General features: G+C 39.7%; 1 protein-coding gene across 23 annotated transcripts in view; it reads left to right on the forward strand.

Moving 5' to 3' along the window:
• The window catches only part of Rabgap1l (RAB GTPase activating protein 1 like), a 581,968-nt gene that overhangs the window by 525,976 nt on the left and 29,569 nt on the right, over positions 1 to 26,423 (forward strand). For 21 of the 23 annotated variants that reach the window (XR_013426383.1, XM_078022342.1, XM_078022343.1 and 18 more), the window contains one exon: positions 19,634 to 19,726. Coding sequence is in view for 22 of the 23 variants with exons in the window: in XM_078022342.1 (XP_077878468.1) it covers positions 19,634 to 19,726 (93 nt within the window). In the remaining variant the exon portion in view is untranslated. Of the gene's footprint in view, positions 1 to 19,633; positions 19,727 to 19,902; positions 25,437 to 26,423 lie in introns of those variants that run through there. The other 2 variants (XM_078022357.1, XM_040276928.2) reach the window with 2 other exon arrangements.

The raw sequence follows: 26,423 nt of genomic DNA on the forward strand, positions 1-26,423 counted from the left end.
CCACATCTCCTGTAATACCCGTACTCCAGGAACACACAGGACATGGGCTTCAGCTGTCTCTTTTTCCGGTACTAGAACTAACTAGAAAATTCCACTGGAACCAGTAGACGTTAGGACTATATTTACCTGAATGAATGTGCTTTAGGCAATGTTAGGCACTCAGCTTGTTAGGTTGAAATGGATTCCAAGCTTGATAAGGGGTTTTGCCTTAAGCTGTCCCAGTAGAGATAGGAAAGTGGATTCCCCGGGAAAGCTCATCACAGTCCTGTGTGATTATTGGTGGCCTGGTGAAGACTGATTCTAGGGAGGCTCCAGGAAGGGAGGGATCTCTTGGCTGAAGTGACAGGGAAAGACTTGACTTTAAAGACAGAGCTCTCTTTCATTGGTTCCTTCCCTTCCATTTTTCCTGTCATCTGCTTCACAGAGGCCATTGTCCTCACCTATTTCCATAACCTCCTGAGTGTTCCAGTTTCTTCTTTTCTCCTTTTCTTTATTCTCTCTTCTGGTTTAGCATACACACTGTTTCCAGATTAACATTCTTTTTACAATGTTGCTGGTACTGGGGATTGAACCCAGAAACACTGCCACTGAGCTACATCCCCAACCCTTTTGATTTTTCATTTTAAGACAGTATCTCACTAAGTTTCTCAGGCTTGTCTCATACTTGAGATCCTCTTGCCTCAGCCTCCTGAGTAGCTGAGATTGCAGGCATGTGTTACCATGCCCAGCCAGATTAACATTTTGCGGGGCGGGTACCAGGGTTTGAACTCAGGGGCACTCGACCACTAAGCCATATTCCCAGCCCTACTTTGTATTTTATTTAGAGACAGTGTCTCACTAAGTTGCTTAGTGCCTCACTTTTCCTGAGTTTGGCTTTGAACTCTTGATCCTCCTGCCTCAGCCTCACAAGCTGCTCAGGCATGCCCAGCTCAGATTAACATTCTTAAAAGCACAGTTTGATCCTTTTCTGTCCTATTTTATTATTAATAATTTTTATTATTACTCATTTTTGTGGGTTGTGCTGGGGATCAAACCCAGATCAAACCCTTGTGCATGTTAGCAAGTGCTCTACCACTGAGCTACACCTTGACTCCTACTGTTCCACTTTAAAACCTCGTTGATTTCTTAACATTACTCTGCCAAGACTTTCTTTTAAAAGACAGTTCTAATGTCATATATTTTGCCTCATAAGTCCTATAAGTTACCCAAACAATCCAAAGGTGCTTAGTACTTTTTAGGTGTTCTTTCCTATTCCAAATTGCTTCTCACATCCACAGTGGATGCAAACATCTGTTAAGACCATGTGCTTGCTTTCATTTTAGAAAATGCAGTGCTGAGGAACTACTGCCAAACCATTCTATAGGTTCACACTCCATCGGTTGACAGCCACCTAGGCCATCTGCACTCTGTTCCAGATTGTTCTTTTCAGCCTGCTGTGCTGGTGCCTACACAAGGTCTTTTAGCTCCTCATGCAGGTAACACAACTCTTAACACAATTAATAGGACCACATTATTATTTTGGCTCCATGTGTTTGCCTTTGGAGGTTTCTTTCTGCTTCCTTAGGAATAGAGAAAGAAATTGGTACTAGAGAGTTGTTCCTTCATCGGGAACATCTTACCCTTCTGGGTACTTCTCATAGTCCTACTCCACTGTAATGCTGTCTGTCCTTTACAGGAAAATACTCCAGCCTAATGTGGTTGTCCATACCTGAACCATAGAGAGGATCTGAAGCACCTGATTTGATTTGGGAGTAGCACTCTAATTGGATTGAGGGGTAGATGGTTGGCACTGGAAAGACCCTAATTAGGAGATAACTACTGTAAATTAAACCTACTTTAAATCTACACCAGAGGGTTTTCAAATTAGCATAAAGAAATGATTTTGAATTGCATTGGTTAGAAATATTACATAGGGTCTTCTGGCTCTGTGAATTGAATATAAGATTCTGGCAAGCCAACCAATGGAACACCTATAGAACAATTTCTGTGGTGTGGCATTCTGGACCTGTGGCTACCACCTATCAGAAGATGCTTCCTACCTGGTACTAAGGAAAAGTGCCATGGAATGCTTCTCTCTAGTCCTGAGAGGGTACTGTATATCTGTGTTCCTCCACGCCCCAAACCCTGACACTTTTGAATGGTCAGCAACAAAACCTTTGTACAGTTCTTACCTGTTAGCTTCTCTGTAGAGTCTGTCCTAAATTTCTTGATGAGTTTGTAAAAACCTTCTCTAAACCATAATAGCATAAGACTGATGTTTATGTTATGGCATTAACAAAATGTAAAAATTTATTGTAAGTTTCTTAATGGCAGGACTATGCTAGAACTGTCTTTGTAGCCCATACAGTACATGCACACACTAGACATTTGCTGAATTACTGAGGATATGCGTGCACTTCACAGTTCTGTGAAGAATACATCTAGCACTGGGCTCTGGGAACGCTAGCAGCCAATACACAAGCTTCCAGAGTTCCATGATTTGGTGTTCACAGTTCTCAGGGATCAGTAGAAATTGTCCACAACTGCATGGTCTCTAGTTGGACATCGTGCAGACACACTGGGATTGTTCTCAACAGTAGAGGAAAGTAGTGTTTTCTATGTTGCTTCTTTTAGAAATTCAGATCTAAATTATCTCATACTGCTTTTTCAGTCAAGTCTGAATCCAGGTAATAAAGATGGATCAATCCTTAGAATGATTGCTCTTGTTGTGTGTATCTCCTAGTTAATTTGAAGCAGTATACATAAAAAAAAAACTTAGTAGATAAAAAAAGATTAAAAAAAGATTAAAGTGAGAACAGGAGACTGGAAGAAAAAATTAAAGAATCACACCTATAGTATATAGATTTTTAAGCAAAGCAAAATAAAGCCTGAGCTAAGACTTTGGACCCTGTCTGCATAGATGTGAATGCATCCCTACAGTACTAGATGTGCGGCCCTAGGCAAGTCATTTCATCTCTCTGTGCCTCAGAGGAGGAGGATGACAGCACCTTCTTCATAGGCATCAGTCTCAAGGGAATCAATACACAGGCAGCACGCAGCACTCCGCGCCCAGCTTGCAGTGAGCGCTGGGTGTGTTTGCTGTTCCTGCAGTGCTGTGGTGAAATTGTGGGTCTAAAGGCAGCAGGAGGCCAATTTTAGTAGTTTGTGGTTCTTCTGTCTCTGTATTTGTAGTTTCTTACCCCAAGCGAATAATCTTCATGTCTCGAGTCCCCTGCAAATGGTGCTTATACCTTTCTTGTGGCATTTAGCAGATTCATCTCTTGTACAATTATTTGTGAGCTCCTTAAAAGCAGAGGCTGTCTTCTCTGTCTTCCTCACAGCAGCCCGCAGAACGATTACATAATAGCCTCATTTGCACAGGAGCTCTGGGGGAACGGTTGGGGGAAGTGTGATGGAGACAGTGCTGGGTGCTCCCTGAGCTAGCCCCTGGAGGCCTCTCCTTGGCCTGGTTCCCCACCGCGTTCCTGTCTGTTCAATACCCACCGATGGACAGTACATTTGTTCCAGGGTGTCCTTCCAACATGCATTTTCTTTCCTAGATCCTGCCTCATAGGTGGGTGATGTTATGAGATGTCCCCCAAAAGCTCACATACAAGAAGATGCAAGGAGGTTTGGAGATTAAATGATTGGGTTATGAGAACCTTAACCCAGTCCGTGAACTAATCCCCTAATAGGGATTAACTGAAAGCAGGTGGAGTATGGCTGGAGGAGGGGGTCATTGTGGGTGTGCCTTTGGGGTTTATATGTTGTTGTGGTGGTGAGGGCTCCACCTGGCTTTTGGTAATGTCCTGAGCTGCTTTTCTCCAACACACCCATTCCCCCATGATTTTCTGCCTCACCTCAGACCCTGAGGAATGGATTTGGCCATCTACAGACTGAGACCTCTGAAATTATGAGCCCCAAAATAAACTTTCCTCCTCTGTTATTCTTGTCAGATCTTTTGGTAACAGCAGTGAAAAAGCTGACTAAAAGAGTTGACCTGTGCAGTTGCATAGATCATGCTTCATTTAACGCTGTGTCACCATCTTTTTATTTTAAGTTGTAGATGAACACAATACCTTCATTTTATTTATTTATGTGGTGCTGAGGGTCGAACCCAGTCTTCCACACATGCAAGGCAAGTGCTCTACACCACTGAGCCACAACTCCAGCCCCTGTGTCACCATCTTGAAATTCTTCATTTCACCCAAGTGGCTGTGTTAATCAACTTTGGGTTGCTGTGACCAAAAAGCCTGACAAGAATACATCAGAGGGGGGAAAGTTTGAATAAAATTTTGAATAAACAGTCTGTAGTGGACTGACTTCATTTCTCTGGGCTTGAGGTGTGGCAGAGCATCATGACAGAAGGGTTTGGTAGAGGAGAGCTACTCTGTTCATAGAGGCCTAGAAGCAGAGAGAGAATGGGAGAGAGGAAGGGGCTTCGAGGAAGAACAACCCTTCTAGGACACACCCCCTGTGGCCCACCTCCTCCAGCCCTACCCCACCTGCATACAGGTACCACCAGTTAGTCCATTCAAAGTGGGATGGACTCACAATCCAGTCATTCATCTTGAGCACACCTACTTAAGCACAGGAGCTCTTGGGGGACACCCCATGTCTAAACCACAACAGGGAATTTGGGCTTCATTTTTCTGACTTGGGTAGATCTTGATCTTGTAGCTGATCTTGCTCTTCCCCACCTGTACCCATTTTTCCTTGCACCTGGAGCATCTCCCTACACTGGCTACCTTATTCAGAGCTCAGCTCCCTTGTCATTTCCCAGAGAAGCAATCAAAATAAGAGCTGTGTGTTATTACCCCTCTACCTTTACTTCTCCCTCAGGGTGTTTTACTTTATAAGTATCAGAGTGTATTTAAGTTGTGTGACTATTTTTTAAGACTTTCTCCCACCAGATTTATAAGCTCCTTGAGGGGACAGTACATTTGTTCCAGGATGTCTACATTGTAAATAGTCAACACTTTGTGAATGAGTGAGCAAATAGATGATTTTTAGAACAGACTATTGGAATAAGCTTTTCTCCCCATGTTACAAATTGGTGCATAAAAATGGCAAAGTGATCCACTTTGTGGTTTAATGCTGCTGGTGGTGACTTTTAGCCAGTTTTATCTGCTATTGCTTTTAAAGGTAGATGAATACAGTGAAGGTTGCCCATTTCCCATCTTTTCCAACTGTTTGTCTTCTCAGATGGACTGGTATAGTAAAGCTCAGCTTCTCTAAAGGAAGGTTTACAATATATTGTTTTGTACATTGTTCTCGAATTCATTTTCTTATGGCATAAAATGTCTGTAGCCTGCTGCCCATTGTGGGTATTTTTAGCAGGAGATACATTCGCTTTTGATCTAATTGCCAGTTACAGCTGATATAAAAGTGCTGCTTAAGGTTTCGTAGTGTTCTGTGGTGGAAGAGCACTATGGGAGTGAGCATGGTGTTTGATGGTAATAGAGAACAGTGTCCCATGTGACTCCTCAATTATTCTTTCTCTCCTATCTTGTCTAATTTTAAAATAAGTTGAATGAGCTCCTTCTGAATACACAGCTGTGTTGTCTTCCTATTGCCCAGCTTTGGAACTACATCTAATTTATCTGCTTCCTGGAATCAGACTAGCACTGTTCAATATGCAACCAGATTGAGTCAATGAATACATACCATTTTATAATCTTAATTTTTAGTACTTGGTATTTATTCTATTACTCTCCAGACATTTTGCTAAAATTTTTAGGTGATAACCTGAAAGTCATTTAAAAAAGTTTTTCTTGTGATATATAGAAGTTTTTGAGGACTTCCCCACCAAAAGAAGAGAAATACAAACATCCAGCATAGTATACTAACTTATTATTGCTTCTTAGTTTTTATCAAAGAGAAAAAATATCAGAATTTTCCTAAGTTAGCCTTCAAGTGAAGATAATCAATATAGTAACAGAAGAATCATTATTGCTTAAAAGAAAAGCAAGCTAAATATCTTTTCCTCCCTTTCCTACAAGTGCAAAGAATCTGAGAAAAAGAGATTTAAAGATGAGTAGAAGGAGGAATAGTTATGGTCCCACAGCAACTGTGACATGTCAGTGAGGAGGAGGACCCAGCATTATTTGCCTAAATCAGTATGGGTCACAGAGAGAACAGAAAGGAATCAAGAAGTAGAGGAAGTAGTATCAAGGCAGATGTATACCTCAGAAGTTCCACTGAAGCACTGGAAGACCCCAGAGGCTTAAGATGATTTGCTGTAAGCTGGAAATCACTGGCTTGTTTATGCCTTCAGTGCTTTTCTGGGAAGGCTGTGAAAGGAGGAAAATCTGTCATTTCCACTTGCTTCCCCTTAAGACTTTATGGAATTTTAAGCAGGTTTCTCCCAGAATTAAGTTCCCGACTCAACCACCCCAGAAACTATTTGACCAGCTCTTTTCTTCTAGCTTGCCCAGAAAGATAAGGGCGAAGATGTTCATTTTCTTTTTATGCCAGTAATATGACAAGTATTATAGATTCCTGATCTCTCAGTCAGGTGTTAAAATGACAATATATCCACCCTTGAGTAGCTTGGTTAGTTGCAACAGGCTGCTGAGAGGGCATGTCAGGTTCCTGAATATGAGAGCTAGTGTGCTGGCAAGGTGACAGGCAGTGTAGATGATGGTCACATAACCCTACAATCAAGGCTTAGCTTTGGTATCAAAAGGGCCTGTTGAGCCCCCTGTCACTCTCATGTGCCTGTGCATGTCCCTTTAGTTCTTCACAGTTTACTAATTTATAGAATGGGCATAGAATACCAGTTCTCCTTTGTGACGCTTAAAATTTATGTTGAGTGCTTTTCCCAGTTTTGTGTCATACATTATGTGCTCAATAAAAGGAGATGGCTTTAGTAGTAGATGTTTGTGTTACTCCATTACAAAACATAAAAAAAAAGAGGATCTGCATAAGAGGCCTAAATGAATTGCTTGTAAAATTATATAGCTGGTATTTGGCAGAGCAGACTTTCAAATGCAAGACTATTTAACTCTTAAACCACTGTGCATAGAGTATCAAAAACCAAATGTGTGCTCAAATACTTGCTCTTGAAGAGTATGATTTTCCCCATCTTTAAAATTTAATTTTGTTTTTATATGCAAACTGTGTATACAGATTCTTGAAATATTTTATAACAATAAAAGTAGTCCTTTTTAAATTTTTTTTTTTTTTTGTATTGGGGATTGAACCTAGATGTGCTAGGCTCAAGGAGCCACATCCCCAGCCCTTTTTATGTTTTGTATGAGACAGGGTCTTGTTAAGTAGGGCCTTGGTAAGTGGCTGAGGCTTTGAATTTGCTATCCTCCTGCCTCCGCCTGCCAAGTCGCTGGGAATGCGTCACCGTGCCCACTCTAGTCCTTTCTAACCATTTGAATTTATTCTCTCCCAAAGTCAATTTCTAAGTTGGTTGCTCTATCACAGAATGGGTGTTTCCTTAGAAACAGGTGGGTGTAGGCTCAGGCCGATGAGTGAAAGCTTGTCTAGCCTGTTTCTACTCCTCGGGGCTTGGCAGTCAGTGTTTCCCGGCAGTGGTTTTCTAGTGGATGACGTACCAGAACGGCCTGGGGAGCTCTGTGAAAGAAGACGGGCCTGATCACACCTCAGACCTCTCAACTCATGTCGTCTGGTGAACCTGCTGGACCAAGCCCAGTATGGTGGGAGTAGAGGCTGTTGTCCAAACTCTGTACATCCCTGTCAGTAAAAGTCAGTTGAGCCTATACTTCCCATATATAAATTCTATTTTGTAATAAATTATGTACCTGCAATATCATAAAATAGGCAAATGTGGATTTTGAAAAATATGAGGTAAAAAAAATTAAATAGGGCCAGAAATTCTAATGATCACCTTTTTCTACTGCAAGATGTGGGCATTGAGTAAGTGGGAGAAGCAGGCTGAGAGCAGGCCCTGTTGCACCAGCTGAGTCATGCTGAGTGTTTCTTTTTTATCCTAAGCACTGAGAAGCAAATGAAAATTTTTAGGAAGAATTATTTCAGATTTGTATCAGAAAAAAAATTCTTTTTCTCTATGATGCAGAGATTCAGAGTACAGCAAGCGTGGACACAGAAGGCCAGTTTGGGGGTTATTGCAATAGTTCTGATTATAGGTAATTATGAATTGAGCCGGGGCCTTGCAGTGAGGCTCAGTGGGAGAAAGGTGAGTAGGTATTTTAGAGGTATGCTTTATACAACCTCATGATTGCAGGAGTGTTGGTGTGGGAGAGGTCAAAGGTGACTTCTGGGTTTATGATTTGGATTTCTGTTTGGAAGATTAACAATGGAAGAAGAAGAGCTGGAGGTGAGTAGGGGTGGGGCATGAGTCCACGTTTTAAATTTCTGAAATGTAAAACACCCAAAGGATAATATGAAGCTAGCTGGATATGTAGGTTGAGTTTAGAAGTTCTAGGCTAGAAACTATAACTTTGGAAGTTGTCAACACAATTAATACAGTAATTTCTCCCCTTCCAGACAGTATTTGCTAATAAGGCATCCCTATAGCAGAAGTATCACAGAGTTTCACAGAAACAGCATGCAAAATTAGATTTATGGAATAATTAGAAATGAATAGATAAGCAGATCCTAAAAAATGAAAGAGTCTCCTCAGTTTGCTGTAGCATTCAAACATGGTGAAGAAAGTAGAAATCAACATTTCAGAAGCTTGCAGAAATACTTGGATGAGCATGCTCCATTCTGGAGTGGGCCATGAATGTTGGAAAGTGGCTGTCATCAATTACTCATGATTGGACCCAGGAACCTGTCTCAGGTGTGTGCACCATTAGCTAGTGAGGAAATTTGAACATGTTGGAGGAGAGGAGAACAAGAGGTGTACTGAGTTTGTGTTACTATGAATGCAGGAAAAGAGTGCCTGGAACTTGATGTCTGTGAGCCTGGAACTTATGTTAGGGTTGCAGTAAGAGATAATACCTTCTTTGTCCTCACTGGTTAAACCATGTGCTCCTCAAGTATTAGAATGCACCCGATAAACTGGGTATGGTGGTGCATGCCTATAATCCCAGCAGCTGGGAGGCTGAGGCAGGAGGATTGTGAGTACAGAGCCAGCCTCAGCAATTTAGCAAGGCCCTAAACAACTTAGAGAGACCCTATCTCTAAAAAATATAAAAAGGTCTAGGGATGTGGCTCAGTGCTTAAGTGCCCCAGGTTCAATCCTAGTACCAAAAAAAAAAAAAAAAGGATGGGCGCAGTCTGGAGTTGTAGCTCAGTGGTAGAGCACTAGCCTAGCACGTGTGAGGCACTGGGTTCAATCCTCAGCACCACATAAAAAATAAAGGTATTGTGTTCATCTACTAAAAATATATATATTTTTAAAAATACACCTAATAAACTGGATTTGGTGGCCCACTTCTGTAATCCTAGCAACTCAGAAGGCTGAGGCAGGAAGATGGCAAGTTCAAGCCAGCCTGGGCAACTTAGTGAGCTCTTGTCTCAAAATAAAAAGGACTGGGGGTTCAGCTCAGTGGTAAAGCACCCTTGGGTTCAATCCCCAGTACCAAAAAAAAAAAAATCCATCTAATAAACTCTGATGTACTGTGACAGATTTTCTTCCCCTAGTCTCATGCAGTAAAACATTGACTTATAGTCACCTTCTTAGTGCTAAAAATCTCAAAAAGAATCTAAGTTGCATCCTTTGCTTACCCATAAAAAGAGGATTAAGTTAAACCTACAGGAAGTGTCTCTCCGAAGTTGTCTCCTGATTTCTTTCCATCTATTTCTTCTTGGTCCTTAACGTTATTGCACAGTGACTATTTTGGTTGTCACTGATCCATTCCATATCCGGATCTTGATAAGTTCTTGCAGAAGTGTCTGTGATTCTTACTTAGAAAACACTTAGACCCCACTAAATTTCCAAGGAATGTAATATTATACTTTTTCTTGATCCAGTGGTTAATATATTAAATGGAATAATTTATATTCATCCTAAGAAATTATCTGGAGTGAACAAGAACAGTACATAATGGATAGTCATTTATTCTATTATATTAAAATTTTAAGCACTTGAATATCTGATCACAGGGAATATTTATTTTGAAAAACATTAACCTGAGTCATATGAGCCTTTAAAAAGCCAAAAAAAGTGTGATTTACAAGTATCTGCATCCATCAATAAATATTTTTATCTTTTATTTCTAAAGTAGAGAAACAGATTCCTTAGACTGTAAATTATAGGTCTTACACTTAGCTGGCCCAGTGTTCATTTTGAGAGTGGGGAAAACCAGCTTTTTAGTTTGGCAAAGGAAGCTTGTCTAAACCCATGTTAAAAAAAAAAAAAAAAAGCCCTGATAGCTGTGCTTCCTCTGCCTCTGCCCCCCACATTTCCTTTTGGTCATCCTTGTACCTTGGATGAACATCTGAACATCTGTTTCTGTACCATGAAACCATGTGGTAATCAGACACATACTTGGCACTCTGTCTAGAGCCTCAGCTTCTCGAGTTTCTTTGCCTTCATGCTCTGGTCCCAGACAATAAAGCTAAGTAGTTACCAGGGCAGGCTCTGCAGGCAGCTGTCTGGATCTCATTCCTGACTCCATTTACCATCTGTGAGACTGTACTTTCTTATATGTAGAATCTGAATAATGCAGAGTTGTTGAAAATATTAAATATAGATTTTTCTAAGTTATTACTATAAAACTGTTTTTTTTTTAACATGAAACAATCCCTTACTTAATGCCAATTACTGCTGACTGAAAGCTGCAGAGGGAAGTGGATGTCAGGGTGTACCAGTGGGCTGCTGGGAACTGAGCATGCCGTGCCCGTCTCCATCTTTCTTTATTGACAGGTTAGCTCATTAATTCTCAGTACAAATTCCATGCTGAGCACCTACCTACCCCTCAAATCTTGCAGACTCCTGTGTCCACCCCTAGTTTGAAAAGGTGTATGGCATCCTTTGTCAATGACAGGAGGGCACTATGGTATTTACTAGGTGAAATGTTAAATGGTACCAGCATTGCCAGGTACTCAGAATTGGAAAGTGGAATCTATACAAACAAGAATCATTCCACCCAAAAGCCAGTGGTACCTTACCCTGAAACACTGGTGGCTCCTAGGTTCTCTTCTCTGTTTAAATTCAAAAACCATTTTTTTAAATGAACTTGAAACACTATTCCATAAAATCCATATAAGCCAAAGATCTTATATACATTGCAGAGCAAGTTGAAAAATCTCCATGTGTGTTCTATTATTTCTCTGCTTTCTGTGTAAAAGTTTCCTTTAAGTTCATATAGTTGGGGTGTTCAAATTTGTTACTTAAGAGTTCTATTATCCTAATTATCCAAAGTTTAAGATCTGTAGTGTTGAAAAGCACGTGAGCTCTTAAATGTACAAAGGTTGTATTTGTAGTCAGGAAACTTACCTAAACCTTATATGTAAAAAAATATATTTTTATTTTGTAATAATTAATGATGTGAAATTCAAATATTTATGAGTATTCAAAATTAGAGAATGAAAATAAAAATACAGGGGCTGGGGATGTGACTCAAGTGGTAGCGCGCTCGCCTGGCATGCATGCGGCCCGGGTGCGATCCTTAGCACCACATACAAAGATGTTGTGCCTGCCAAAAAATAAAAAATAAACATTAAAATTCTCTCTCTCTAAAAAAACAAAGAAAGAAAATAAAAATACAAAATAGAGTAATAATCCTGGTAGATGTGATTAGTTAGATAAAGATTATTAAGAAAAATTCATTTAAAATTAAATACATCCTAAGATACCATCTCACTCCAGTAAGATTGGCAGCCATTATGAAGTCAAACAACAACAAGTACTAGCGAGGATGTGGGAAAAGGGGACTCTTGTACATTGCTGGTGGGATTGCAAATTGGTGCAGCCAATTTGGAAAGCAGTATGGAGATTCCTGGGAAAGCTGGGAATGGAACCACCATTTGACCCAGCTATTGCCCTTCTCGGACTATTCCCTGAAGACTTTAAAAGAGCGTACTACAGGGATACTGCCACATCGATGTTCATAGCAGCACAATTCACAGTAGCTAGACTGTGGAACCAACCTAGATGCCCTTCAATAGATGAATGGATAAAAAAAAAAAAAATGTGGCATTTATACACCATGGAGTATTACGCAGCACTAAAAAATGTCAAATGGAATGTCAAATGTCAAATGGAATTGGAACCAACCTAGATGCCCTTCAATAGATGAATGGATAAAAAAAAAATGTGGCATTTATACACCATGGAGTATTACGCAGCACTAAAAAATGTCAAATGGAATTTGCAGGGAAATGGATGGCACGAGAGCAGATTATGCTTAGTGAAGCTAGCTAATCCCTAAAAAACAAATACCAAATGTCTTCTTTGATATAATGAGAGCAACTATGAACAGAGCAGGGAGGAAGAGCAGGAAGAAAAGATTAACATTAAACAGAGACATGAGATGGGAGGGAAAGGGAGAGAACAGGGAAATTGCATGGAAATGAAGGGAGACCCTCATTGCTATACAAAATTACATATAAGAGGTTGTGAGGGGAATGGGAAAATAAACAAGGAGAGAAATGAATTACAGTAGATGGGGTAGAGAGAGAAGATGTGAGGGAAGGGGAGGGGGGATAGTAGGGGATAGGAAAGGTAGCAGGATACAACAGTTACTAATAGGGCATTATGTAAAATTGTGGATGTGTAACTGACGTGATTCTGCAATCTGCATTTGGGGTAAAAATTGGGAGTTCGTAACCCACTTCAATCTAATATATGAAATATGTCAAGAGCTTTGTAATGTTGTGAACAACCAATAAAAAAATAAATAAATAAATAAATAAAATACAGCAAAATACGTATTCAATCTGAGTCACAAATAAAAATAAGAAATATAGACCTTGAAGGAGAAGATGAGAGACCATGGGGAGTGAAGAGGTTGAGTGTACAGGTTGAGCATTCCTAATCTGAAAGGCCTAAATCTGAAATGTTCCAGAATCTGTTACTTTCTAAGCACTGACATGACGCCAGAAATGGAAAAGTCCACACCTGACTTTAGAAGTCAGAGCACAGTCAAAACCCAAGTGCCCTGGAAATACTGTGTAAAGTCACCTTCCGGTTATGTACACGAGGAGTATCTGAATCATAAATGAATTTTATGTTTAGACTGGATGCCCATCCCCAAGATATCTGGAGGGTGTGTGTGTGTGCACAGATATTACAAAATCTGAAACATTGGAATCCAGGTGTTCCCTCTGAGGGAGATCAGCCTGTTCTTCCTGCAGCCTCTCCTCTGTATCTTCTGAGGCCAGCATGATAACATGGGGGAGAGCAATTACTGTGCTTTCTCCTTTACTGTCATGAGGTCACTACTTAACGCTCCTCACCCTTTCCCTTCCCTCCCCTTGCCTTAGCTCACCAGGCTCTTGTCTTTATTGTTTCCAAGTAACAGCTGAAGGAGGCTCATGCTCATCAGTAAGTGGCAGATGAGGTGTTGGTGTCCGGGAGTGGAGTTAATAAAAATCCCCCTGGTTTAGAATTGTAACCCATTGTTACCAGGAGAACTGTTGGAAAAGCCCATTCGATTTAGTGCAGTGTCTTTCAGAATGCTGCCATGAAGTCATTTTAGAGGGTCTGAACAGGCATTTTAGCAGTAGAATACAATAAACCCATCATGGAAATGCCAGTGGATACTGGACCGATCCTTAGCAAGAACTAAAAAAGTACCTCGTGGGTACCACGTGGCCAACACCACAGCCAGTTGCAGGTGGTTATAGGAGGAGAGAGCAACGAGGGACCACATGAGTCTGCGCATTGGCTGGGGCCAGTGGTTTTTATCTTTGCTTACTGCTGTCTAGTTTGATCCCCTGCTGTTTTAATGTAAGGATTAATGGTGTACAGTTCATTTTATATTGGCATATTTATTGTTGACTATAAAATGAAGGACGAGGGAATTTTTATCTTGCTTTCAACAGGTGTTGACTTTCAACTAAATTTTGTAAACATTAAATAGTTCCATGAATAGCAGTTATTATTTATAATATTTTGGTTTAGTTTCCTGTGGTTACCATAAAAGACTTAGTGATTAAAAAAACATGCAGTTCTCTAGGTTAGAATAGGACATGGGACTTGCTGGGCTAAAATGAGGGCATTGAGGGGCCGCATTTCTCCCCTGATGTCATTGGGAAGAATCCATTCCCTCCCATTTTCCAGCGTCCAGAGACTGCCCACATTCCCCTACTTGGAGGACTTTGCTTCCGTCATCCAAGCCAGAATTGTTGACTTTCTTGGGCCTCCATCTGTAGCACTCACAGCTTCCTTTAAGTAAAGTCTGGAAAAGTTCTCCTCCTTTAAAGAACTGTGTCATTTCACCGCATCACCTAATAATCCAAAATCTTCCTGTCTCAAGTCCTTAGCTTAAACCACATCTGCAAAACCCATTTTGCCATGAAGATAGCATATTCCCAGGCTCCAGGGACTAGAATGCAGACATCTTTGAGAAACGATTGTTCCATTTTGACTCCAGTTTCCAAATTGATTATTTTCTTGCAAAATAAATGGGTTTTTTTCCAATGGTTGATTTAAAGAAAAGTAGTAAGTAAAATGTGAATAGATGGCAAAAATAGAGAAGGAATATTCAAATGGCTAATATTTGAGAAGCATTTTACCAGAGTTTGCCCAGTCTCAGGAAGGAGCAGTGTGCATGAGGGAGCTGACCCCCCAGGCCCAGACTGCTCTGCTGCAACTCGTGGGTCTTCCTCAGCTCTAGCCACAGGTGTTCAGTGTCCACATCCTGCAGAGAGGATGCACCAAGCAAGCAATCTCTGAAAGCCCGCCCGTTGCCATTTACTAACTCCATGCAAATATTTATGATATGAATTTAAATGTCAGGGGCAAGCTCCGTGTGAAATATCACTAAATGCCATAAACAGTTCAAGAGATGAAACTGGTTCTCTCTTAAAATGCTGTCTTCCCAAACTAATTGTCAAGTCCCAAATGTTGAGCTTGGCTGGGTGTTAAAACAATCCCTATCATAGTCATTTGCAGGTGTCATGCCAGGGTTGGATGTTCCATTTTTCTCTTTTTGTTCGTTTGTTTGTTGGTGGTGGTTGTTGTTGGTATTTGTTGTTTTTAAGTTGTAGATGGACACAGTTCATTTATTTATTTATATGGTACTGAGGATCAAACCCAGGGCCTCACACATGCTAGGTAAATGCTCCACCACTGAGCCACAACCTCAGCCCTGGTTGGTTGTTTTTAATAAATACCATTTCTGAGTGGTGAGTGCTCATTATCAGTTGAACTCATGGAAACAGTTGTGGATTCTTCCAGATTTCTGAACATAGCCAAACAGTGAATGCTGGAGAGGCGGAGGGTAGATAGCTGGTGGAATAGGACCTCCGCATTAGGTAACCATTAAAAATGAGGGATAGCTGGAGTTGGGAGGTTGAGGCAAGAGAATCATGAATTCAAAGCCAGCCTCAGAAAAGGTGAGGTGCTAAGCAATTCAGCGAGACCTCTCTAAATAAAATATAAAACAGGGCTGGAGATGTGACTCGGTGGTTAAGTGCCCTTGGGTTCAATTCCCAGTACCAAAAAAAAAGGAGGGGTGATTCTTAATATCTTCACATATTCTTCAACAGCACACCTTCATTAAATTGATTTAACTTTAACTTAAGAGGAGAAATACCTATGCTGCTCTTGAGATAATGGGTTGTTTTATTCTAGTAATTTTTAGTGACCTTTTTAATTAATTAAAACTACCTAATGGAGAGGTTTTTCTTATTCCTTTATCTAATAAGAATTTCTAGCCTCAATATTCCATTCCCTATAATAAAATGCAGATTTGCCCTGAAATGTAGTTTTAAAAACAAAAGCTGTTTTCTTAGATTACTTCATAAATAACGAGTACCATATCAGCTCTCCTCTCTTCCTTCTCCACGCCTCTCCCCCTTCACATTGTGGCGATTACAGGTGGATGCTCAATATCACCACGCAGCACAAGATAAATAAGCTTCCAAGGTTTCCTAGCAACATATTGTTCTGGGAACCTGCTGTTTCCCTGAACAAAATGAAGCCAAACATCCTAGAATCTCAGCCAGATGGGAAAGGATTAGTTTATGGGGGATATTTCGTGTATTTTTTTTACAAAATTTCACTTGGAAATGAACCTTTTAACATAAGTAGCAAGCTTGACTTAAAAGAAAAACACTCTTTTACGAGTAAAAGAATCTTAGTGATAGAATTTTTTAAAAATATGGTTTTAGAAGAATTTTCTAGGAACAAATTGCAATATGTAATTCAGTCATTGATGAACAGATCCATTTTAGAACAGTAGAAAATGCTTCCACCTGGGACTGAAATTCAGCCTTCCCCCTGCGGTAGGGCATCCCAATTGCAAAGATGTTGAACACCTCCCATCTGGTGGGTTGGGGCTGCTGAGGAGACGCTTCAAGGCACCTTCAGCTGCCCCCACGGCCCTGCTTCTGGGGTACACTCAACACCTTGCCAATGCGTAAAACCCTGGGACTTCTCCCCTCTTTTCCTGGGCTCCAGGGTTGTTTCATTTGCTACTTGATCTTCAGAGTCTGTGTCTGGTTCTTTGATTAGTTCATACAGAGAAAGGGAATTAGAATTGAATTCCAGAAAAATCTAGAAAAATATGGTTGTTTCCCTAGCACGGTCTGTGTGTTTCCCTTGTTTATCTAGCCGTCTGTGAAGTCACACAGTTGGTAGGTGGTGCTTTCCTTCCTGCTGTGCTCTGGTTGGTCACAGTGCATTGTGGAAGGTCTCTGGAGATGGATCAGTGTTTCTCATGACCGCTCTCAATGGTGGCCTTGTAATTCAGTTACACCCTCGAAAGTGTCCCCATTTGTTTGAAAGGGAGATATTTTTTCATCAGCCAGATGAATATTCTCACAACGTGGTTTTCTAGTGGTTTGGACTGAGTTTGTGAAACTTCCCAATTGTGCTCAGAAGCAGAAAATTCCAGAATTTCACAGTGCTCCTGGATAGAAATAACAAAGTAATTAGAATGAAGAGAATGATACCTGGATTCTGCTTTTTTAAAAAAATATTTATTTTTTAATTTTAGGTGGACACAATATTGTTATTTTATTTTTATGAGGTGCTGAGAATCAAACCCAGTGCCTCATGCATGCTAGGCGAGCACGCTATCACTTGAGCCACATCCCCGGCCCTGTAGTCTGCTTTTTAATTTAACTCTCTGGTCAGATTCCAGAGTATTAAAACTGTCTTTAAAATTATAAAATAATTACGAATATGCCAGTTGCTTTCCATTCTCTTTGGCTGTCTCTCACACACATACATGTTTTCCAAACATCATACTTTGAACCGAGCAAGAACCTGTCGAGGACCCAGGATAGACCCATCCTGTGCTTAGTGTCGTAGTGGATACCGAGGGTACAGACCACATCCTTGCCTTCCTGCTCAAGATGTTTGCAAAATGGCATGTTTATAATCTCAAAACCAAAACTGCTTTCCTTCATTTCAAGACCCTTTCTCAGGCATCTAAACACTAAGGAAAGATTTTGATGTTTAAAGGAATTACATGGGGCAGTGTGGCTCAGCGGTAGAGCACTTGCCTTGCAAATTCGAGGCCCTGGGTTCGATCCTCAGCACCACATAAAAATAAATAAATGAAATAAAGGCATTGTGAAAAAGAAGAAGAAGAAGAAAACATGGTATATATAGACAATGGAATATAAAAATAAAAAATAAAGGCATTGTGTCCAACTAATAAAACATAAATAAAGGAATTACATAATTTGGCCTTTTAAGGAAAGGCTGAATAGACCTGATTTGTCATGTGGAGCAGAATAGGTTGCAATATGTTTATTTCGACTAAAGCTTTTTTTTTTTAATTCAAAATTTTCTATTATCCAAGCATTTCTTTATATTTCTCATGTATGTTATTTAACTCTCCTGTCAAGCATTATGAGGTAGAAATTTATTTACCCTTCATTTTATAGATGAGCAACTGAGGCCAAGAAGTTAAATACCTCTTGGCAGAGAGATTACACAGTGTGCAAATAAGTAACGAGCACTGGGACCCAGGTCTGTCCATGCCAAATTCTATCATCTTCATGGCATGCTGGGTTTGTTTATTTATTTTTAAAATCAGAGATTCTATGTGATTCCAGTCCTTTCAGAAAGAGTCAACTACTGTCTTTTGAGGATGACATTATTTTAGCAAGAAGTAGATGAGTTGTATGTAGATGTTGAGATGATTTACTGTTGTTTCAGTACAGCGATACTGTATTTTTTAAAGTTTTATCGTCAAATTTTAGATCTTTGTGTTTGGTATATTAACCCATTTAAAGACATTTATTATTGCTCAACTTTTTACTTCTGTTAAACAATTTTTATTTTCAATATGATAGAAGACTGAATCACACTTAAAGATAGCTAAAATTAATAGTACTATTAAATACATAGATAAGAAGAGTTGTGACCACAGTATTTAAAGTAGGTGGACAGACCGTGGCTGTTTTTGTGAATGGAGCTTTGCTGGAACATAGCCACACTTGTCCCCTCATGTGTCACCCGAGGCAGCTTTGTTGTGGTGGTTTTATTAAGTTGTATATGACAGTAGAGTGCACTTTGACACGTCACATATGAATGGGAGTGTAACTTCTCATTCTTGTGGTTGTACTTGATGTGGAATCACACCGGTCATGTCGTCACTTACGCACAATAGGATAATTATGTCCAATTTAGTCCACTACCCTTCATACCCTCCCCTCCCTTCACTCCCTCTGCCTAACCCAGAGTAACTCTATTCTTTCTTAGCTCCAGCATCCCGCTTTATTTTGAATTAGCATCCACATATCAGAGAAAACATTTGGCCTGTGGTTTTTTGGGATTGGCTTATTTTGCTTAGCATGATATTCTCTAGTTTCATCCATTTATTGGTAAATGCCATCATTTTATTCTTCTTTAGGGCTTAGTAATATTCCATTGTATATATATCCCACATTTTCTTTATTCATTCATCTGTTGAAAGACACCTAGGTTGCTTCCATAGTTTAGCTATTGTGAGTTGTGCTGCTATATACTTGGATGTGGCTGCATCACTGTAGTATGCTGATTTTGAGTTCTCAGTATAAACTGAGGAGTGGGATAGCTGGGTCAAATGGTGGTTCCATTCCAACTTTTCTGAGGAATCTCCATACCACTTTTCATAATGGTTGCACTAATTTGCTGTCCCACTAGCAATGTATGAGTGTGCCTTTTGCCCCCATCTTCATTCAATAGCAAGAGTTGAATGGCTGTGACCTTGATCTTATTGCCTGTACAGCCCAAAATACACTCTCTGGCCCTTTACGGGAGAAGTTTGCCAAGCCTTGCTGTAGAATCTAGGCTTTCCCCCAGCCTTTAGCTAGGAATGTTCCTTTAGAATGCCAGAAGAATTGGGAAGTTTTTTTCCCAGCCAGGTGTGGTGGCACATGCCTGTAATCCTAGAGACTCTGGAGGCCAAGGCAGGAGGATGGCAAGTTCAAGGACAGCCTTGGCAACTTAGTGAGACCCTGTCTCTAAATAAATAAATAAATAGAAAGGACTGGGGATGTAGCTCAGTGGTAGAGCACCTCTGTGTTCAAACCCAGTATTGGGGCGGGGGGGTCGGCGGGGATCCTAAATGATTGTCTTGTCTAATGCAATTTTCTCCAAACTCTGCAGGTACCAACCAAAAAGCTGAAAAAATATGAAAAAGAATATCAGACAATGCGAGAGAGTCAGCTGCAGCAGGAAGACCCAATGGATAGATACAAGGTATGGGAGGTACTGTGCACCTGTCAGCAGCGTGCCTTTTTATCTGAAAGCAGCAGTTGTGGGGATTTCATTTCCCTCTGGCCCACCCCGATCCACCGAGTCATGCTGACTGTCCAGGTGTGTCTTCGTTTCTGGAGACTCCCAAGTAGCCAACCATAATATTTCTTTTCTCTCAGTTTGTATATTTGTAGGTAACTCCAGCTGTTGCATTTATACTGGGAATCTTCATAAGAAGCTGAGAGAAAGGGAAAAAGAAAAAGAGAAAGTGGCTTTCTACTTTCAAAAATGAGAAAAAAAGGAAAATGGCAAAGTACTGTTTTAGCTGTGCATGATCACTTCCTCAGAGACTTTTAGAAGGTGAACTGTTGCAAGACTGGCACAAGGATGTTTCAAACTTATTTCTGCCTGTAGCAAATGTTAAAAAGACAGACTTACTTGGAAGGAAAAATAAAAAACCACAAAGGTACATCAAGCCCAGTAATGGAGTTTGTTGCAATGTTTACTTCTATAAACAAATTCATGGGTAATGGTGACATTCAACACAGTATGCAGTCTTAGAATCAAAGTGATTTTATTTTAATCTCTTAATTGTGGGTTTTTTTAAAAAAAATTAGGCCATTTGTGATCACTGGTCCCTGAATAGTGTTGGGAAATACTGATTGCCAACTTAGCTTTTCCAAGTGAAACATTTTTGTCTTAATTCTTCAGACTCATACAGATGCACAAGTCCCTCCCTCTCATTACACCACTAATGCCAAAATGTCCTGCCAAGAGAAGTATTATGGTAGCCTTGTTAATGAAATCACCCAGAGTGGGATGGCTTCCACTGTGGTAACTAGAGTTGCCTTTATGTGGGCAGCACAGTCTCACAGAGCATCTTCACTGTGTTGCTGAACTGAACCGTGTGGAATGTGCGCAGAGGAGCAGGGTGGAAGGAGTGTATGGATTTTGTAGTCAGAAGACCTGAATTGAAATTGTGGCTCTTGAGAGAAAGGGCACAGGATTTGGAAACCTAATTGGAGATTTTAGAATCTATGCTGCTGTTCAGCATCTTGGACTAGTTATTGAACCTTTTTCACATCTGTTAAATGTGTATAGTGCACATAATTTCTTGATGGATTTGTGCGAGGTTGAGGGATGTTGTATGTTAAGTACTCGGCACAGGGTTAGTGTTCAGTAAACTTGGTTATTATTAGCTTATGAAGACTACTACCACAAGTTATCCAAGAATTACTGAAATAACATAACCTCTCATTGGTCTGCCCCTCCAGTCCCTCATGGATCTTCCTCTGTTTCTCCCAGGTATTGCTACTGAATAACCTACCACCAGTCAGTATGCTTCTCCCCTTGCTTATAGAACTGGCTCAGGAACTGCGAATAAAATCCCACATAGAGCTACGACAGATAACTACCACCAGATAAGAGCTAAAGCTACTTCCTACCACCAGATAAGAGCTAAAGCTACTTCCTACCACCAGATAAGAGCTAAAGCTACTTCCATTGTTCCACAATAAGTCCAATTTTAATGTTGGTCCTATAACACTCTACTGTAAAAAGTTTTGAAGGTAGTAATGGTAGATCCAGAATGAAACCCTACTACTGCTTATATAGTTTTAATTTCCTTAATGCCACCATCATTATGAAAAAAAAAATCTGAAGAGTGCTTTAAAGTAAAAGAGGAAAATGAAAACCCAGCCTTGTACTTTTAAAAACAGGCTAGGACTGAACTGTTACCATGTTTTTCTTTCTTTTGTCAAAGCAGGTATGTATAAGTAAATAGTAAAATGTGTGTTATTTTTAAAAAGTGCTTATAACATGTAGGATTATCAGTATATTTTTCATTGAAGGACTAAACTTTCATTGAAAAATTAAACTATGGTTTTGTTTTGAATGCAAATATTTTAAATTCAAATGTTGTAGTGTCTTATTTGCACATATCAGATAACCTCAGTAATTGTTCCTTTTGGATGATTGTAATAGCTTCTCACTATATTATCTAGGGTAGCATCTCTCAGTGTTTTCAACGACATCCAGGCATTTGTCTGGTGATGGGCGCGGTAAATTATAATTCCATTTTCAATATAGTTGACAACACATTTGACAAGATAGTTTCCAACCATCAACAGATTTGGTCCTTCAGATGATTAACATCTAGTTTAAGAAGCTAATGGTAAGATAGGGGATGTAGCTTAGTAGAGGAGTGCTTACTTGCATGTAAAGTGTAAAGTGTGTAAATCCCTGGGTTCAATCCAGAATTCAAAAATTAAAAAAAAGAAACTAATCATAATTATTTTAATTAAAGTAGTGAAGTATTTTAGAAAATACCTTTATAATACTTAATCTTGCCAAGAATAAGATCTCTGTGCTGATAATGAACACTTTATAATTTTTAGATTTTGGACTAGGAACCCAGTTTAAGTAAGTGCTTTAAGAATAATGTGGGGGGTGTGCTGGGGTTGTGGCTCAGTGGTAGATTGCCTGCTGAGCATGTGTGAGGCACTGGGTTCAATTCTCAGCACCATATTAAATAAATAAATTAAGATTTTTTTTAAAAAATAATAACCAGGAAAGATCTTTTAAGGCATTGAGTGAGAATTTTGCATCAGTTCAGTATCCACTCCTCCCAAACTTTGGAACCCACACTGCTTAAAATGCCACATCTACCCCTAGTTTGCCAAATGGCAACAGAGTTTGGAAGACAGTGGGAATTTTTACTTTTTATTTTTATTTATTTATATTTAATTGTTTTCCTACTTCTTTCAATTTTTACTTTTTAAATGCCCGGAAATGTCATACAACAGAGGTATTTCAGATGATGCTATTTCTCATGGTCTTGGTAGCATACATCAAAGTGCTCTGGTAACCGGGCATGGCAGTACACACCTGGAGTCCCAGCTACTTGGGAAGTTGAAGCATGAGGATCACCTGTGCTCACAAATTTAAGACCAGCCTGGACAACTTATCAAGACCCTATGTTTAAAAAAAAAAAAAAAGTATGGCAGAAAAGGCAGAATTTGAGATGGCCCTTAGAATTGCAGTCACACTTCTTGCTGTGTCCGTCTAAGCAAGTGCTTGTGCATATTTTTATGACATATGCAAACATTTACTTTTTCGAGTTACCTAGCCATTCTCATTTTTATCCAACACTTCAATCTCAGACAAAAAAATACAATAAAATAATGTTAGTATAAATTTAAATTCTAAAACCATAATCATGATGAAAAATGTTCTGAGTTTAGGCAGTGATAATGGTCACACAATTTTGTGAATATCCTAAAGCCACTAAATTGTACATTTTAAGAGCATGGTTTTATGGTAGGTAAATGACAGCCCTCCACCAAAGGAAAAACAAACCCAAGCTAAATGTTCTAGTCTACCATCTTCCTTTTTATGGACCCCAAGTCACACCAGATGTACCTATGTAGAAGCCACACTGGGGGAAGGAGGCCTTCTTGTCAGAATCTGAGCTAATTAATGATCATCAACCCCATGTGCACCCTTATTTGTAGGGGAAAGACCAACACAAATGGGTGGTATGTTCATTTTTAGTGATGCTTTCTAATTTCTAGATATAATATTAGCAGTGCCTGCACATACATATGCACAGAGACGTGCATACGTGAATAGGTGACACCCACACATCCTGCACTGCCTGTCTGGCATCAGTTTGTATGTGACCTCAGTGAACCCCACATCGCCTGCTTCAGGGTTCTCTTTCTGGTTCATTTCATGACAAGATTCAAAAGACAGAAAGGAATATAGAATATTTTAAATCGTTTTTAACATCCTTCTTAACTTGGGGCTGGCTCAATTTGTGGAATAGTCTTTATCTACTCCAGTATTTTGATTTGTGAATTTCTTGATCGATCTCTAATGAGGTGGAATGTGGGGTGTGGATATAGCTATAGAAATGCATCAAGTACATTTCCACTTTTGCACAACTCCCCAGAAAACATGTTTATGGATAGGTCTAATTACTTTAGAACATTTTTAAAATTAGTAACCAAGCCCCTAGCAAACACCCATTTCAGAATCAAAATACTGTTTCTATCTTAAGGTAGTGAAATGTTTTTGTTTTTTGGGGGGGATTTCCCTCTCAGCCACAGGGGTGGAGTACCAGGGATTAAACTCAGGGGAACTCACCTGCTGAGCCACATCCCCAGCTCTATTTTGTATTTTAGTTAGAGACAGGGTCTCACTTTTGCAGAGGCTGGCTTTGAACTCTAGATTCTTCTCTCCTTCCTCAGCCTCCTGAGCTGCTGGGATTACAGGCATGCGCCACTGTGCCCAGCAGTGAAATGAAATGTTATTGTGGGGAAAGGTGGTTTCTAGGGATATAAGACTTCGTGCATAGGCTCTTCCTTTTAATTAGAGAACTACTCACAAATGGGGGCAAGCCTTGAAAATGCAGCTAAGTAATTTAATTAAGTTCAGTGAATCTCCCAAGAGCATAGTCAAGGTTACATTTTCTGGATGGGAAAATCCTACAGAGTCTGGAAAGCTCAACTCTCCCGAGTTTGAGATACAGATAGTATTTTCTTTTCTTCTCCTTCCTTCTTTCCACAATACAAAGGACTGAACTAGGGGCGCTTTACTAATTTTTGTAGAGCAATGTTACTATGTATAATTTTTAAAGCTTTTTAAATTATACATAGCAAAAAATCATACAAAATAGTGACATAAAACTTAATTATATTATTTGCCATTTTCATATATTTATTAAAATGATTTAGAGCAATTATCACATTTTAAAAACTTGAACAAATGAACATGTTTAAATTGTAGTAAATTTCTTACCTATAAACTCTTTTGTTTATAGGTACTTTCCTCCCTCTGTGTTGGGTCTTTCCTTACTCATGGAAGTCAAGATAAGTGAATCCATGTTGAAAAATGTTGTTCTGCCAATGAAAGCTTACATTTTATCATTTTCTCATGAAAGGACACTGTTACTGGCTTCCACAAATATTTATTTTAGGACGTATGTGTTTTAATGAATAGTAATGGACACAAGTTGCTTGTGATCACTAATGGTCTATTGGGGAAGGCTGCCACTTTCTCTTTGACCTGCACAACATTGAGCTTATTGTTGTAGGACCTTGGAGACCACAGCTAGAGCCCTGGGGGCTTCTGAGCACAGTAGCTAGCAAGGAACTGAGGCTTCTGTGCTCTGGTGTTCTGACTGGCTGGGTCCAGCCCTGAGGGGAGGTGTGAGTGCCAAGCACCTGAATTTCCAAGTGTGTTTCTTGATGATCTTCAGGATCCTCCAGATATTCTCTTTAATTTTTAGAAAGTTTCGTTTCCTGTTAACCTGAGAAAATATGACACTAATATGTTTCTACATCTTCTGTAACCTATTTGTTTTTTAATTTTTAATTGGTTGTTCAAAACATTACAGAGCTCATGATATATCATCTTTCATACATTTGACTCAAGTGGGTTATGAACTCCCATTTTTACCCCAAATACAAATTGCAGAATCACATCGGTTACACACTCACATTTTTACATAATGGCATATCAGTGACTGTTGTATTCTGCTGCCTTTCCTATCCCCTACTATCCCCCCTCCCCTCCCCACCCACCATCCCTCTCTACCTCATCTGCAATACTTGTTGGTATGCTAAAGAAGAGCAGAGATCCACAAGTAACAGCCTGTGGGCCAAATCTAGCTCACTGCTGGTTTTTGTAAATAAAGTTTTATTGGAACACAGCCACATCTTTTTGTTTACTTATTGCCTAGGGCGGCATTAAAAATGACTGTGGTAGAGCTGAGTGATTTCAACACAGATGTGTGACCTGCAAAGCTGAAATATTTACTCTCTGGCTATTCACATTAAAAGTTTACTGACCCCAGGGGCTGGGGTTGTAGCTCAGTGGTGAAGCACTTACCTAGCATGTGTGAGGTACTGGGTTTGATTCTCAGCACCGCATATTAATAAATAAAATAAATGTCTATCAACAACTAAAAAGGAAAAAAAAGTTTACTGAACCTGTGCCAGAGTATCATTTAAGATTTTTTTTTTTATTTTAATGCTAAGAGAAATGCAGTCTGGTCTGCCAACTGTCAGTTATCACCAAAAAGATTTTGTTTTTAGTTTGACATTTAAATTTTTTAAAGTCTCCACCAGAAAGATAAAATTGGATGTGATGAGAAAGAAGTGAAAGCATTAAACAGTTTCAGATACCAGATTTTCTCCTCAGATCTCCATTTACACGCAATATAGACATTTGAACATTTCATCTGTGGACATTTGTCTTTGTATGTTAAAAATTGTATGCTGAAAATTTAAAAATGATTATCAACTCTTTTAAAAGAGGTATCCAAAAGAAAGCATGGATGCACTGCGTGTGTTGTTGCTAATTAAGTTGTACTGGGTCTTTTAGAAAAACATTTTTTCCTGACCCTTATCTGTCTTTATAAAAGCATGAGCCAAGAATTCATCATAGCAGCAGACAACACACCCAAAATATTGAGCCAGGGTTTATGTAGCCACCTCCTTCCCCGTCATTTTTTCCCCTAGCGCTTAGTTTATTTTCTGCTGATTGCCAGTTCACATTTCTCTGGTTTCTCATCTTGGAGTAAATGATTTCACCCTCCTTTGGACCGCTTTATGCCGGCTTCAGCCTCCAGAAACAAATGAGAACTGGAATCAGTTTTTCTTTTGGATTTCCCTGCTCAGCAATTTCATTCTTTTGC

This window comes from Ictidomys tridecemlineatus, chromosome 10, assembly GCF_052094955.1.
Source record: "Ictidomys tridecemlineatus isolate mIctTri1 chromosome 10, mIctTri1.hap1, whole genome shotgun sequence".
Taxonomy (NCBI): Eukaryota; Metazoa; Chordata; class Mammalia; order Rodentia; family Sciuridae; genus Ictidomys; species Ictidomys tridecemlineatus.